At 33.6% G+C, this 14,872-nt stretch overlaps 2 protein-coding genes and 1 long non-coding RNA gene across 7 annotated transcripts in view; all 3 read right to left on the bottom strand.

Annotated features, from left to right (window-relative positions):
- Window positions 1-14,872, bottom strand: part of Ca-beta (Calcium channel protein beta subunit) — a 483,978-nt gene that overhangs the window by 146,149 nt on the left and 322,957 nt on the right. The gene's annotated exons all lie outside the window — the stretch shown is intronic.
- On the bottom strand, window positions 1,940-5,661 carry LOC141481286 (uncharacterized). Its single transcript, XR_012464864.1, has 3 exons — window positions 4,093-5,661; window positions 3,846-3,994; window positions 1,940-2,309 (listed from the first exon to the last, which is right to left on the bottom strand). It is a non-coding gene; the product is annotated as an uncharacterized lncRNA (long non-coding RNA).
- On the bottom strand, window positions 13,687-14,346 carry LOC111518046 (dynein regulatory complex subunit 3-like). The gene is made up of 2 exons (XM_023155710.2): window positions 14,098-14,346; window positions 13,687-14,046 (listed from the first exon to the last, which is right to left on the bottom strand). Exons 1-2 carry the CDS (start codon window positions 14,205-14,207, stop codon window positions 13,716-13,718), a joined length of 441 nt encoding a protein of 146 aa, XP_023011478.2. The 5' UTR covers window positions 14,208-14,346; the 3' UTR covers window positions 13,687-13,715.

The following is a 14,872-nucleotide window of genomic DNA, read 5'->3' as shown; positions in this document are numbered from 1 at the left end:
TTGATTTCAGTACTCATTATCATAGTATGAACATTACTAGCATAACGAAATGCATAATGAAATTAGATTTGGAATTTAAGTTCCAGAGGGTTACTTGAGTAATATTTATGGAAAATATCATTGTACGCCACTGTTTTAGATAAGTTTGATATTATTTTCAATACCAACTTGAACCATGACATCAAATCATCTTTTCATCGAGTGCCGGCCACGTTCGAAAATTCCTGGGGTGTTCCGTATGACATTAGAATTATGTATATATATTCTGAAAAATGGGAAATAAAACTTTCTATGTTTTCCACTTTTATAAGTGGAAATTATGCAATTTATTCATAATTCTATTTCACTTTCATCGACAAATAGTGTAGCATAAACAAGCGATCCGACATATTGTCAAATATAGAAGATAATCATGAAATTATTCAGATTCATTTAAGTAAATACATGAATTGAAAGATGTTCCAACCTCACTTCAATATTTTAACACAAAAACACTCAGTATTCAGAATTCCATCTTTTGATATTTCAAGTTCATAGACATCGAAATTGATCCGATCACAGGATATGGAATATAAAACAATCTCCAAATATGCAAACTTGGCACAGATTGCATGCTGTGCATTTTACCTCAGTACAGTGACCGGATCAAAGTCGCAATGTCAGCGTATAATTCTTTATAAATATTGAGGGAGGTCAAGATCATTAAGAGTTAACAGTTAACAGTCAACAGACAGCATTCATTTACGTATCGATTGGGTCTTCAGAAAATGCAGCACATCTCCTTTTCTTCAATCCTGCTGGGTGGCAGTATTATGTAAGTTTTTTGATTATTTTAATGTATTTTTTCTTATTAACATTTGAGTGTCAGTTTATTTAAAGTATTTTTTCCGTTTCTTTTACAATAAACATTCAATTAAGTTTTAAATGAGTTCTTTTATTATTTGAATGAATGAATGAATGGGTGAAACAGCGAATAAAATCCTCTCGTTAATAGCCAAGCGAGAACTGAGTTGCGACACGTGGTGGAGGCGCCTCTCTCGTTCTCGGGGGCTTCATTCTTCATAATGGGCCTAATTTTCTGATACAAAAAGTTGAATTGTTCAAGTTTTGAAAATATGTTGTGATAATTAGCAGAAAAGTGTATTTTTCTTTTGTTTTCCAATAATGAGAGAATTTAATAGCTGTTTCATCCAGTAAAATTACAGTTTTTCCTTCTTTTTAATATACCTCAAATAAATGTTTTTTTTGATAGTTTGATAATTAGTTTTGAATATGTTATAAGTTGGTTCTTGTGCTTCAATTTTTTTTAATCCAAATACAACCTATCATTTCAGTCAACTTTCCATGTTTCCCTTCTCCTCAAATTATGAGTAATACACTTTCTAATAACTGTCCATCAGCTTAGAAAGAAAAGTATTACTGAAGTTGAGCAATCATAAAGAATATCTGTTCATTCAGCTTCTTAAGATTGCCAATGGAATAATTTGAAAAAAAAATTTCATTTATCGTCTGTAAATTTCGAGAGTATGAGCGGTACATTTTCCAATATCTGTTTCATCAGCTTGGAACTGTACTGTTGAGATTGGCTAAACGTATGGAATATCTGTTCATCCAGCTCCGTACGATTACCCATTACATGATTTCGAAATTTCGCATACGTATCTGACTTTTTGAAAAATAAATGATACACCTACCAATATCTGTTTCATCAGCTTGAAAATGTGTATCATAGTATCAATTAGTTGGATTCATAAGATATTCCTTGTTCCCAATCATCCTTTAATAATTTATTGGTAATGACTCGAAAAAAAATTATAGTAGTCATCAACTTCAGCTCATTGAGTAATCAATATATTTAATATAATCAATAAGAATATTGACACAAGAAAAAAGTCCATTTTTGAGTTTTATTAACTTTTTGAAAACTGTCATTTTTGACATACAGTATAAATATGAACCCTTGTCGATTGGTTTGTAATGTTGTTTTCGATACAGCGCAACGTAAAATATTCAAAAAATCCCTCAGATTTACTATTTTTAGTAAATTCTGGAAATAGTTTCATTTTAATATAACCGCCAAATATTTAAACTTTTTCCTTTGAGTTTAAAACTCAACAATTCATTTGCTATAAATAGTTATTGCGATACTGATATCAAGAGGTAGTGAAAGATGATGGTCTTCAAAAATTTTATTAAAACATGTTTTACATGGCAGTGTTACACTTCAAGCATACTTACCTCTCTTTCACAAAATTTTTTTTCTTAAATACTATTGTTCACTATTCGTTGCATAATCTTAAGCGCCTCCCCTATAACAAAATTAAATTTGTTAAATTATGCTTGGTAGAGTATATCCCTCTACATATTAGTACATATACATATACATATAATATATTACATAATATGTACATATATAATATTATATGTACATAGTACATATAATATTAAACAAAAATTAATTTATCTAGTTAGGTATCTATTATACGCAAAAATTCCAGAACTGTGAACTGTTTTATGAATGAGTATTCTGACTCAAATTAAAATATTCAATTTTAAACATATAAGAATCCAGAATAATTAGGATATAAACATTAGAGAATAGTAATTAAATAAAAATGCAGATACAAAATATTTTTTCAGTTGCAATTAGTTTTTTAAAATATAATTTCACATACAATTAATTAAGGAAAAATAAGGAGTAATTACATAAGAAAAGAAACATAATAATAATGAATGCATTATTGACACACCCCTTGCCAGAAGTAGTACAAACAATTCAATGTCACCACATAGTTTTATTTTAATTTTATTTTGTATGGAAAGTAATAGAAAATAGCATCTCAGACTGATGATCTACAAACAGTGAAGTTTGTAATATTATGAGAAATAAAAGAAGCGTATAGATATATTGAAAAGGTGAGAATTGATGATTATGTATTGAAGAAGGATCATTTATATAGGTAGACTATACACACGAGATGAAAAGGCAGACTGTGGAGGACGCTCCCAAAACTGCATGAAATTTTTCATTTTTGAAGGTGTGTGAAATATGTTAGATGTTCATGAGAAATAATGATGATTATAATATGAATTTTGTATGAGGCATGAAATGAAATGCGCATATATGAGGTCTTCGGAGGAAAGACAATAGGTACGATGTTGTAGAAAGTACGACACAGAAAGTTGTCTTAAGAAAAGACAAATATGATGTTTCAAGATGTAGAAAGTTACTACGTCATGGTAATTATGAAAAAAGGTGAAAGAGTATAAAGAGAATAATAATAATATATGCAAAATCTGAGAGATGCAATTTACATGTGTTTTCTAATATATATTTATCAGATATAATTCAATATTCGTCGTTGGTACTAGCCAGGAAAGTAGTTGTTTTCGATAAATATTTCCAATAGCTGTTTATTTTCATTGAAAAGAAAATAAATTGCTATTGCTATTTTCAATTTCCTATTATTCAGTGAAATGTATATCACATGAGGTGACAATTGAATAGGCAGGTGACAAAGACTGTAAGGAATCAGTAAAAAATTGTACAAAAAGAAATTAATGTTGAAATGGGTGTGTCATAAAGAACCAATGAATTTTGAAAGTATGCTCAAGCATAAATCAAAAAGTATGTTTCAAAGTTGAAAAAGAAAGTCTGTAAGCTATTTGCTATTTATCATCAAATTAACTTTAATGTATATTATATGTACTCTAACCAATTAGATTAAACTGTCAAATGATTGTTAACTATATAATGCAGTGATTTTTGTTGATTTTTTTATTATCGAATTTAATAGTAACATAACCTAGCTATAAGAATAAAAATATATCATGGAAGAACTTACTGCCGAATTTCTCTCTTGTTTCATGCAATGGAGGCAACACCACACCCCAAGGCACTTCGAGGCAGTCACTACTCCACTACTCCATCACCACTGTTACGGTTTTCCACTCCAGGACATTCAGCAGATCGTACCATAGACAGCACGATGACCTAGGGAAACATTAAGTTGAATCATCATGGCTCAAATGAATGGACTATAGGAATATCGCAGTCACTAGTGCCATATTCAACCAGAAACAAATACTTACGTTGTTGCGTTACCAGTTGTTCTGAGTAGCTGATAAACAGTTCCTGTGTAGGCAGACATAATATGTGAATAAAATTGTAATACTCAAAACAATTCAGAATCACCATCATACCGTTGAGTACCAGGATAATCCAAATCCCAAGCAGCCTACAGAAAATATTTCGCAAGTAATTTATGAAAACAACGCTAGTTTCATAAATGCTGACACAACAGAACCACAAACGATGATGTTTGAAGTTTCCCAAAAGCTCTCGAAGGGGTAATTTCTATATTCCTGGGCAGCTAATAACTTGATCACACTATTACACGATGAACACACAGATATAAATATATTTCAAAGTGTGAAATCAAAATCACTTCAGTGAACGAAAAATGCCGCTAAATATTCACATATTCATCAAATTATATGTATGTCATATGTCATGTCAAATCGTAAATCTTCTTCTCTATACACAATTGAGAGAATAGGCATGGAACAGAATGACAGATACATTTCACAGAAACCATAAAAACATTTTCTGTGAGTACGAGAAAACGCAAAGCACAACGTAATACGTAATTATAGTCCAGTCCAATTCAGTCCACTGTTACGTTGCCAATGTTTCCATCCAGTTGAGTTGTGGTAGCCGAGCAGCCGTCAACCTAAACAGTATCAGAACCAAGACACGGAACAATGTGCGGACAGATTGGTGGAGTGACACAAAGACAGATAAAGTTCAGTGCCGGACTATGACAATATTAGTGTGGGAACTCATAGTTGCAGAATCAATTGGACAATATAGTTTTTTCCAACTTTTATAGGACATGTAGTTTGTAATTGATGTTTATAATCATATTTTAAACCCATTGTTTTTTTATTATTCAAAATATTTTTATTGAGTTGTGAGTTTTCATTTTTTTTTTTGTTTTTCATTACCACCCAGAAAGCTGGGGGCCAGCTTTAACGTGGAGGGGAGATGTGTCAAATATAGAAGATAATCATGAAATTATTCAGATTCATTTAAGTAAATACATGAATTGAAAGATGTTCCAACCTCACTTCAATATTTTAACACAAAAACACTCAGTATTCAGAATTCCATCTTTTGATATTTCAAGTTCATAGACATCGAAATTGATCCGATCACAGGATATGGAATATAAAACAATCTCCAAATATGCAAACTTGGCACAGATTGCATGCTGTGCATTTTACCTCAGTACAGTGACCGGATCAAAGTCGCAATGTCAGCGTATAATTCTTTATAAATATTGAGGGAGGTCAAGATCATTAAGAGTTAACAGTTAACAGTCAACAGACAGCATTCATTTACGTATCGATTGGGTCTTCAGAAAATGCAGCACATCTCCTTTTCTTCAATCCTGCTGGGTGGCAGTATTATGTAAGTTTTTTGATTATTTTAATGTATTTTTTCTTATTAACATTTGAGTGTCAGTTTATTTAAAGTATTTTTTCCGTTTCTTTTACAATAAACATTCAATTAAGTTTTAAATGAGTTCTTTTATTATTTGAATGAATGAATGAATGGGTGAAACAGCGAATAAAATCCTCTCGTTAATAGCCAAGCGAGAACTGAGTTGCGACAATATTCCCAAAAGAAATATCCAAAGGGTTCAAGTATGCAGATCTGAATGGCCATGGTTGAGGTCCCCTACGACCTATCCACTATCAGTTAAATATTCACAAGCGGTTACACTGAAATGAGCAGCAGCCCCATCGTACATAAACCACACATTTCGTCTTACTAGCACAGGTACATCCTCTAACAATCCTGGCAGTGTGTCTTCTAGAAATTGTCTTATACGCCACCCCATTGAGTCGACAAAGGCGGATCTGGCTTTGGCGCCAGGGGGGAGGTCACATAGTGGTGGTTAAGTCACAAGAAGTTCTAACTTAATTTTGATAATAATAGTAAAAAGTGAAGAGTAGGTATTTTGTTAACGCATGTAAGTACTGTATTAAAAATACCTACCTATATTTAAATAACGAAATCCATTTTTTAAAAGCTTTTATTTAACTTGTTGAACGCTTTTATTTAATAAATAGATGGATGTAGCCGTTACTACGTGGTAGGAGATCATAATGAAAAGAGAAATGAAAATTTCTATGTGGTTAAAAACATAGAAATTTTCATTTCTCTTTTTGCTTTTATTTAACTTGACTGGTATGTATGTTAAAAAATCTTTCAAGTTCAATTTGACCCACTTCCCGGTATCCGATTGACCTGAAATTTTGCATGCTGGTCCAGAACCGATGACAATGCATGTTAATCATAAACGTGACCTGATGCTGCTGCTAGGATCGGCTCTGTACGAGAGATCTTCTCAGCGGTAAATAGCAGGGACACGAAATTTTGTATACGCATTTGTTTATGGTAGGCAGTTGGTAGGCCCACCATGAAATAGATGCCACATCCAGGGTTGGCTTCAATAAAAAAAATATATTTCTAGAAAAAAAATTAAATCTGATATAAACAAGACTGGGGGTTACCTAAAGAGTTGGAAATATTTGTGCCTAAGGGTCTAGTGAATGGTGTCATCGGTCATTTAATAGAAATTATATGACCCTGTTTCCGGAGAGCACAAATGTATGACATGGATATTCGATCAGTCCGTATCGATTTCGGCAAAGATGGGATCCACGTCATTCAACCGAAATCTGTGCAATTTCCAGCTAAATTCAGCCATGGTACAGCTGAACGTAGAATGTTGCCAATTATTTTATGCAGGGCTTGTTCGAAATCAACTGGGACTCGGTTACGTAATAATGACGCCATCAATGAAATGCATAGACTAAGAAATATAACAAGCTAATTCTTCTATAAGGTATGCCGGAGGAGTAGGTACCTACCTAATTCTATAGAATATAGTTTATTCTAATAATAGTTTTCCCCGTTCCTTCAGTTTTTCTATTGAAGGACTCTCCGTTTTATAGATGGACTTTCGTATTGATCGATAACTATCGATTGAAATGAAACATATAAAATAAAATAATGATAAAAAACTTTTATTTTAGTGCCCTAAAAATATAAAAATAAAATTTTGAATCACAATAACCACATTCATTTATGACTTTACAGAATTGAAATTATAATAAAAGCTTGTCGCGATGCCTAGAAAAAATCTCTACATATTCAGTCGGATGAAATTTTAATAAAATTTTAAATTTCAAACCCGATAAATTCCATGTGTGCATTCAAGGCACTTTCATTCAATTACAAACAATATGAATTGCTTACAAGTTTAGTAGGTGCCTACCTACTACAATTACAAATTGAAATTATCGCAACAAGCTTTTATTATAATTTAAATGCTGTAAAGTCAAAAATGAATGTGGTTAATGTGATTCAAAATTTTATTTTGATTTTTTTTTGGACACTTAAATAAAAGCTTGTTTTTATTCATTTACGTCTTCTCCTGGAACGCATTTTCACTTCACCTACTTCAATGGGTACATTTTTATGGACGTGGAGAAGTGCCAGTCCGGTTAGGCGTTGTTCAACCATTTCATTTTGAACACACACAAATACATACACTGGCATAATGAAGAAACTGATAAAGTGATTACTTGATTTACCATTTCTTGTAGTGAATTTGCAGCAAAAATGTTTGATCTGAGGACATTATTACTTATATTGGAATTTAGAATTTTATTCGTTTCACGTGACATATGAAATATGGCGGCCGTGGCGGTGGCGCGGTGAAATTCAAATTCTCGATGCGTTCTTTTCCGAATAATACGTTTACCGCCAAACAAAGTCTTATATTAAATCAAGTGAATATTGAAAGTATTTGAAAAAAAAAACATATTGTAACAAAAAGTATATAAAAACATTATTTTTGAATTGGAAGGGGTTTATTTTTAGCAGTGACAATTTTTTTGGGGAAGACAGTTTTTGGCTTTCTACTACTCCATCTTGATACAAAAAGAACATTGGGGAATCTTCCAAAGAAAGAAAAAAGGCAATCAATTTCAAACTCTATACATAGATGTGAATATCATGCAAAGAAGTAACTTTTAGACACAAACTGGAACAGCTACTTTCATATAAACATTGAATTACACGTTAATTCCAACATTGACAGACCATAAGAAGAAGATATTATTGTGAGAAGAAGAAATAATGGCATCTTTTATTTTTTTTTAAATGAAAGAAATCTTCTGAATGAGTGAAAGCAATCCGTCTGTTTTTCAATAATTATAGTATTGTATTTTGAATTATTATAGGAGTAGTTTCAAATATAATAGGGGTATCCTCTATTTTCTCTATAGTGAGATGAACAAATTTTTATCGATTGTATAATTTCAGTGAAAATATGGGATTGAAAAGATTTCATTCTGAGCAGTAACTTCCCACCCATTTCCTCTTCTGTTTGCATGTAGCGACCAGAAATAACCACGTGGTTGTGCACGTGGAAACGATCCACAACTACAGTTTAAGTAATATGAAAGAAGAGTGGAATATAAAATTAACCATTCATTGTTTGAACATATATTGTTTCAAAAGTCATTGAATTTATTTAAAAATCACGGATATTGATGGTATTGGAAATACCATTATTAAATATATTCGTTAATGATGTACGTTTCCAGTTTTTGAAGTTATCTGATGGTTATAATTTTGAGAGAAACTGAGATTTGGGCATTTCGAAAAGAAAGTTTTAGGTTTGGTTTAGTTATCCATAGTTAATTGTAGGAGAAAGTAAATTTCACAAGAAGAATATCTGGGTATTTCCTTTTCAAAAGTAACTGAAAGTTTCGAAGTTTACTTTTCTAGTACCTCCATCACCAGTATCAGGTCGCTGCTATTACCATCAGAAAGATAAGTTTTTTGAATATCCAGAATATTAATATTCTGGAATTGGTTTCTCAGTCAATCCCATAGATGACGCCTTCGTAAGGGGTACATCGTCGACCCTATCTGATCAAGTTTGTCCTTCAAGGACAGTTGAGTACAGCAACGCATTTGTGGTTCAGCCCAGCATTACTAATGAGACCTATGACGGGTGAAAATAGCTCTGTTTGGTGTTGAATCATTATTGTGTTCTGTTTATCTTGTTTATCTTTGATATTCGGGGACTCAATTCTCTGTCAATCTCATAGATGGCGTTTTTGTCGACTTTAATCAATCCAGATCTTGGTACAAACTTATGGTGAATAGAAGTTCCAATCTGTCTCATTTATTTTTGAAGTTGTATGTCACAATCCGTCAGTTCTCTTACTTGACGAAGGTTGTTGTGCTGGTTTGCCTCTCGAAGGGTCAGAGACACGTTGTAGCACTCCATGTTAGTTTTTTTTTCTAACCACAGTTATGGGAAATTTCCTACCCTACGGAGTTGCTATACAAGATTCTACAACTGCTAGATCGACGTCATTTTAGTCAAGTTGGTATTTTAACAATGAACAGTGTCATTAACAAAATGCCAAATAGCTATGGAAAACATAACATTTATTTGATATAGTCAATCATAAAGACACGAAATATATTACCGAACATCTTTCTGATCCAAATTAAATAAACAAATCATTGAATTATCAATTTAAACCGCAAGGCTTTCGATACTATGAATTACGATGTGCTGATGAACTTGCTGAACGTCATTTCTTTGGTTTCAATATGAAGGAATGCAATTTTATCAGCTGTTTATGATGTAATAGAACGTAATGTGCCGAAATACTTATGGTTGCATGATTTCCACTGATCTTCAAAAAATCGTAATGAAAATTGACGATTATTGTGACAATAATTTGTCGTACAGTTACTGATGTCAACAAGGCATTGAAACATCGACAGTAGTGGGGTGAAATTTTTATTTAATTTTGGTAGATGTATACAGGGTGTTTATTGAACATATGACAAACATTAATTGGACTATTCCTTGGACTATTTGTACTTTGATGATTTTTGATTGGGCGCTTTTTTTGAAGATGCGGAGCGAAAAAGAATTTCGACAATACCAATTTATCACCAAAAATTACATGAAATGTTTCTTAATTTTCAAGAACTGTTGAAAATGACGACTCCCCGCTCAGATGCAAGAATACAATCTTCTCCTCATCGATTCCCGAACACTTTCAAAAACACCAGGATCGTTTCTGATTGCGTTACATCCAACAATTATCCGATTTCTCAAATATTTCACTGGAGTACTGTAAACTAATGACTTTTGGGGCCCCATAGGAAATAATCCAGGGGTTTAAGTCCGGTGATCGAGTAGGCCATAAGCCAATATGCTAAAATGCGCTGGTGCACCATCGTGCATAAACCACATTGAATTTCTTGTAACCAATGGTACATCCTCCAGAAACTGAGGTAGCGTTTGTTCCAAAAAGTTGCGCCTCGCCGTTAAGTCTTCCTGGCAGAAATATTGGCCCAATTACGAAGTCACCTACAATTCCCACTCAAACGTTAAACGAGAATTGATGTTGAAAGCGATCTTCAAGCTCTTCATGTGGATTTTCTTCTGCCCAAACATGGTTATTGTGAAAATTCTTTATGGCATTTCTTGAAAAACTGGCTTCATCGGTAAAAAGAATAGGCGTTGGTAGTTGAGGGATTTTAACCAATGTGCGCAAAAGCCCCGTATCTTCGAAACAATGCGTCCTATCAAAAATCATCAAAGGACAAAATATCCTTAGAATAGTCCAAGCAAAAGCTCATCAATTTTTTGCCGCATGTTTAATGAACACTCTGTATAGTTAATTGCATATTTGAATCATTGAAACATTATATTAATAGTATTCGTATTTTTTTCTTTCAATAATCCTTCTTTGAAAAGAATATTCCGTTTTGTCAGTAGTAGGACTCTTCTGAAACATCCTGTATTTAACTTTATTCGAATGTTTGTAATGATAGCTACGGCTATCTATTTTGAGCGTATATAGCTTATATTTTCATTACCCAAATCTCGATTAGGAACTGGTTTATAGAGTTAAGTTTCAAGTTCGGGTTAAAACCATTGGATACATAAATTTGGAATAAAATGTAACTTTGATCGATTACAGTGAATTTTTAGAAAGTAACATTTTTGTCATTGAAAAGATACTGTTAATATTTCAGTTACATTGAGCAACTCACCGAAATAAGTTGATACACATTAATCCGTGTATGCGATTTCAAAATGATTTTTAAGCTCTCTAATTGCTGATGATTGAAATAAGCTAATTGAATATGCTGACCTCTATCTATGACCTCTACTTGTCCATTTTCCTTATCTTCCGTACGTTAGCAGTGAATGATATAACGTTTTCTTTTGCTTGAAGAACTAACAGAAGCTCATGATGATTTTGGATTTTGTATAGATCATTTTTTCGAATATCGTAAAAAAAGTATTCTCATATGTCTAGAATATGCGGCAAAAGTTACAAAATACAAAGGCAAAGTTTTAAAGGTAGAAAGGGCCCATTACTTACGTTAGAAGTCAGAAAAAAATTGAAAAACTAAAATAAAAAATTGTAAATAGTGAATTAGCCTGAAAAAATGAGTCGTAGTTCAGCAAAAAATATTATTCAGTCAAAGAAGCACACAGTTTTGCTTGACAATGCAATGCAGATTCGGCAATGTTTTGGTTAAAACATGTATTGTCATTACCAACTAGCTATACCAGTATCACCGTATCAGAGAATATAAGATAAGCTCACTGGTAAAAAAAAATATGTTTTCCGATAACCAGCTATCGTCTCCTCACGAACGACAAATCTCAGACGTCAAAATTTGTACGAACTTAAGGCTAACGAGGTCATACCTTTTAACGTGTGATTCCTAGTACCAATGATATTTGTGTAATGTAATGATTTTCTCTATAAGTAAATCCTACTTCAAATAGATTTTGTATGGTGAAACACGTGTCGAGGTTTTGTAAACCTGCTGAAGAAAATATCAGAAAAATATTATTATTGAGTTTTGATATGGATTTTCATAAAGTATTAACAAGTTCCATTCAATTTAGAATGAAAAATAGTTAATTATCTTGAGGGCTTTTTCTTCCAGTTTGTGTCTGAAAGTTACTTCTTTGCATGATCTACATATCTATATACAATACAGCTACTTCTTTTAGAATTGATTACTTCCTTCCTTTCTTTGAAAGATTCACACTTTTCCTTTTGTATCTAGATGGAGTAGTAGAAAGCCAAAAACTTTCTTTCCCAAAAAAAATAGGACTTTGCTGAAACGAATTATTGAATGAAATTATTACAAAACAATCGAAACGTATTTGTATCAGTTTTTTCCTGATGATTCCAAAAAAGCAGCCAAAAGACTGCAGGCAATTTTTTCTTACTTGAATTATTTGAAAACAATGCTATTTCACTTGGAACCAATTAGTAAGTACCTACTCCTCAGCATGTTTTCAGACCAAAAATGTCAATAGAAAGAGTGTCGTGCAGAGAGACAGATGGTTTTACAGAATTCCAGTTCACATGATGTAAAACTAGGTATATTCCAGGGTTCAACTTGGTTTTTTGTTTTTTCTTATTGGTATACACGATATTTAAACGATATTCATGTTACACCGACACAACATTATCTATCAGAATGCAGAATAGCCCGTAGACTTTTTGGTGTCAAAGACATAAGTTGATTCTGAACAAGTTAAAATTAGTAGATAATAGTGAAAATGTTTGCCTTTTGGGAGCTCAACTATCGGGTATTCCATTGAACACTTCCTATCTTTAAATTTAAATAAAACAAAGTGTGTGTGAGATGCAATTATGTGGGGACTATAACATCGTTCAAATATCCGCCACGGCTTCTCTGGGTACAGCCCATCCGAAACGTCCAATTTTTCTTGACTCTGGCGCATGCATCAGGCTGAATTTGACTGATGGCACGGGTTATGTTAGCTTTGAGGACTGTTGTGGTTCGTGTCTTATTTGTATACACCTGCGACTTAAGAAAACCCCACAAGAAAAAGTGTAACGGGGTCAAATCGCACGATCTCGGTGGCCAGTTCACATCACCTCCACCATGCCCTAAAATGGCTCGTGCAGAATATCCAAATGTGGCATGAGCTGGGTGGCACATAGCGCCATCCTATTGAAACCACATGTCGTTGGAGTCCAGACCTATTCAGAACAAAATAAGTTGGTAATTATCGACCTATAGTGCTCGTCGTATACAGTGATGACCTGGTCAAAGTCGTTCTCAAAGAAATATTGACCAATGACGCCGCCAGCCCAAACTACACACCAAACAGTGACTTTTTTGGGATGCATTCGGGATGAATTTTTGAATCTCGTGTAGATTGGTATCGTCCCAAATTCGACAATTTAGTTTGTTCACGTACCTATCCATCCAGAAATGGTCCTAATCGCTGCAGATGATTTTTCAAAGAAAATTAGGGCCAGTTGCCAACTGCTCTAGAGACCATTCAGCGAGCATACGTCGTTGTCTATAGTAGTTTACCTTCAGTTCGTGGGTCAGTTGAATTTTGTACGGATGCACACTCTCACAGACAACGGCGATGTTTTCGGCAGATCTTGCGTTTCGTCGACGTACGGGTGATGGCCGATCGTTTACTGAACCAGTAGACTCCACCAAATTGCAAATAGTCCTCTCGGTAGGACAATAATTATGACGATCGTAAAATGGGCGAACAGAATGTTTTTTGTGTAATATATTTTATTTATTGAAAACTATCTTCAGCTCCGATTTTTAAGTAGTTGTCCCCGGCTAGTTCATCAAATTCTTCTCTTTGGATATCCAGAAAATAGTTGATTTCAAGAAACTTGTCTCTGTTCCTCTTGATTTCGTCTTTGGTCAAGTTCTTGGTGAAGGTTTCCAACCAGTGTTTAACCCGTTCAACTAGATTATCCTCTCTGTTATCAATGATTTGCAAATGAGCATGATGGGTGGTAGCGATGGCATTGTTCAAAGCTTCCTTGTCCGACATTATTGATTTCACGACATCTGGTACCGTAATTTCTCCCATGTTGGCCTGTGTTAAATACCTAGAACTGATATCCGATATATTTCCGGTATAAATTACTTCCTGTTCGCGAATATACGCAAAAACCGCCTGAGCTTCTTCGATGAAAGCGTTTATCATGTCGGCAAGAACGTGTTCCAAAATTTGGTTAACCTCTTCCATCTGTTCAAAGAGTTGCAGTTCCATCATCCATTTTGATGAAACTTTTATTATCTGCACGTGTTGTTGAATACTACATCTGTCGATGGTGATTTGGCAAAACAGACCGAATGAATGACAACTAATTTGGCAGATGTAGCTTCAACAAAATGTCTGTTTTCAGTTGTCAAAATTCGGAAGTTCCTGTTGGAAGACCCTTCAGTGATGAGGCATGAAGATATTTTGGTATATATTTCAACAGATTAAATAAGTTTCGTAGCTTTCTAAGAAACTATAGAGTCCCTGTTGGAAGACCCTATAATAGGGGAGCCCAAGCGGGGATTTCGGGATTTACTAAAGCGTGGCAGATTATTATACAGGGGGATACCTTGTACCCGGTTAAGTACCTTTATCAAATATGAGCCCCATACATAAGGCCGCCTGTGAGGGATAAAGGATCAGATTAGTGAAAAAAAAATTAATCATCAGAAATTCACGAGTGCGTAAGATTAAGGTAGGGTGAGTTAATTACCTGCTAAAAAGTGTATATTCCAGTAATCTGACAATTTGAGAGTGACGAAAAGAAAGGAGAGGGCTGCAAATTTGCAAAAAAATAACGTCATTTCGACAATCTCGAGCTTAGCTAATTTTTTTTATTTTGAAGGAAATAATTCAAGGATAACGAAAAATATATAATCTGACGATTTGCGCAAGCC

The sequence above is a fragment of the Leptinotarsa decemlineata genome, unplaced genomic scaffold (assembly GCF_025532065.1).
Source record: "Leptinotarsa decemlineata unplaced genomic scaffold, Ldec_3_MD MMD2_tig00000133_RagTag_RagTag, whole genome shotgun sequence".
Taxonomy (NCBI): domain Eukaryota; kingdom Metazoa; phylum Arthropoda; class Insecta; order Coleoptera; family Chrysomelidae; genus Leptinotarsa; species Leptinotarsa decemlineata.
Note: the sequence above shows the minus strand (reverse complement) of the source record. Positions and strands in the feature narration are given on the sequence as shown.

Bases quoted from the DNA above. Each gene is read 5' to 3' on its own strand.
- LOC111518046 (XM_023155710.2), bottom strand. From the start codon at position 14,207: ATGATGGAACTGCAACTCTTTGAACAGATGGAAGAGGTTAACCAAATT. The intron at 14,047-14,097 runs GTATATTCGCGA...ATCGGATATCAG, and splicing joins GAAGCTCAGGCGGTTTTTGC to TTCTAGGTATTTAACACAGG.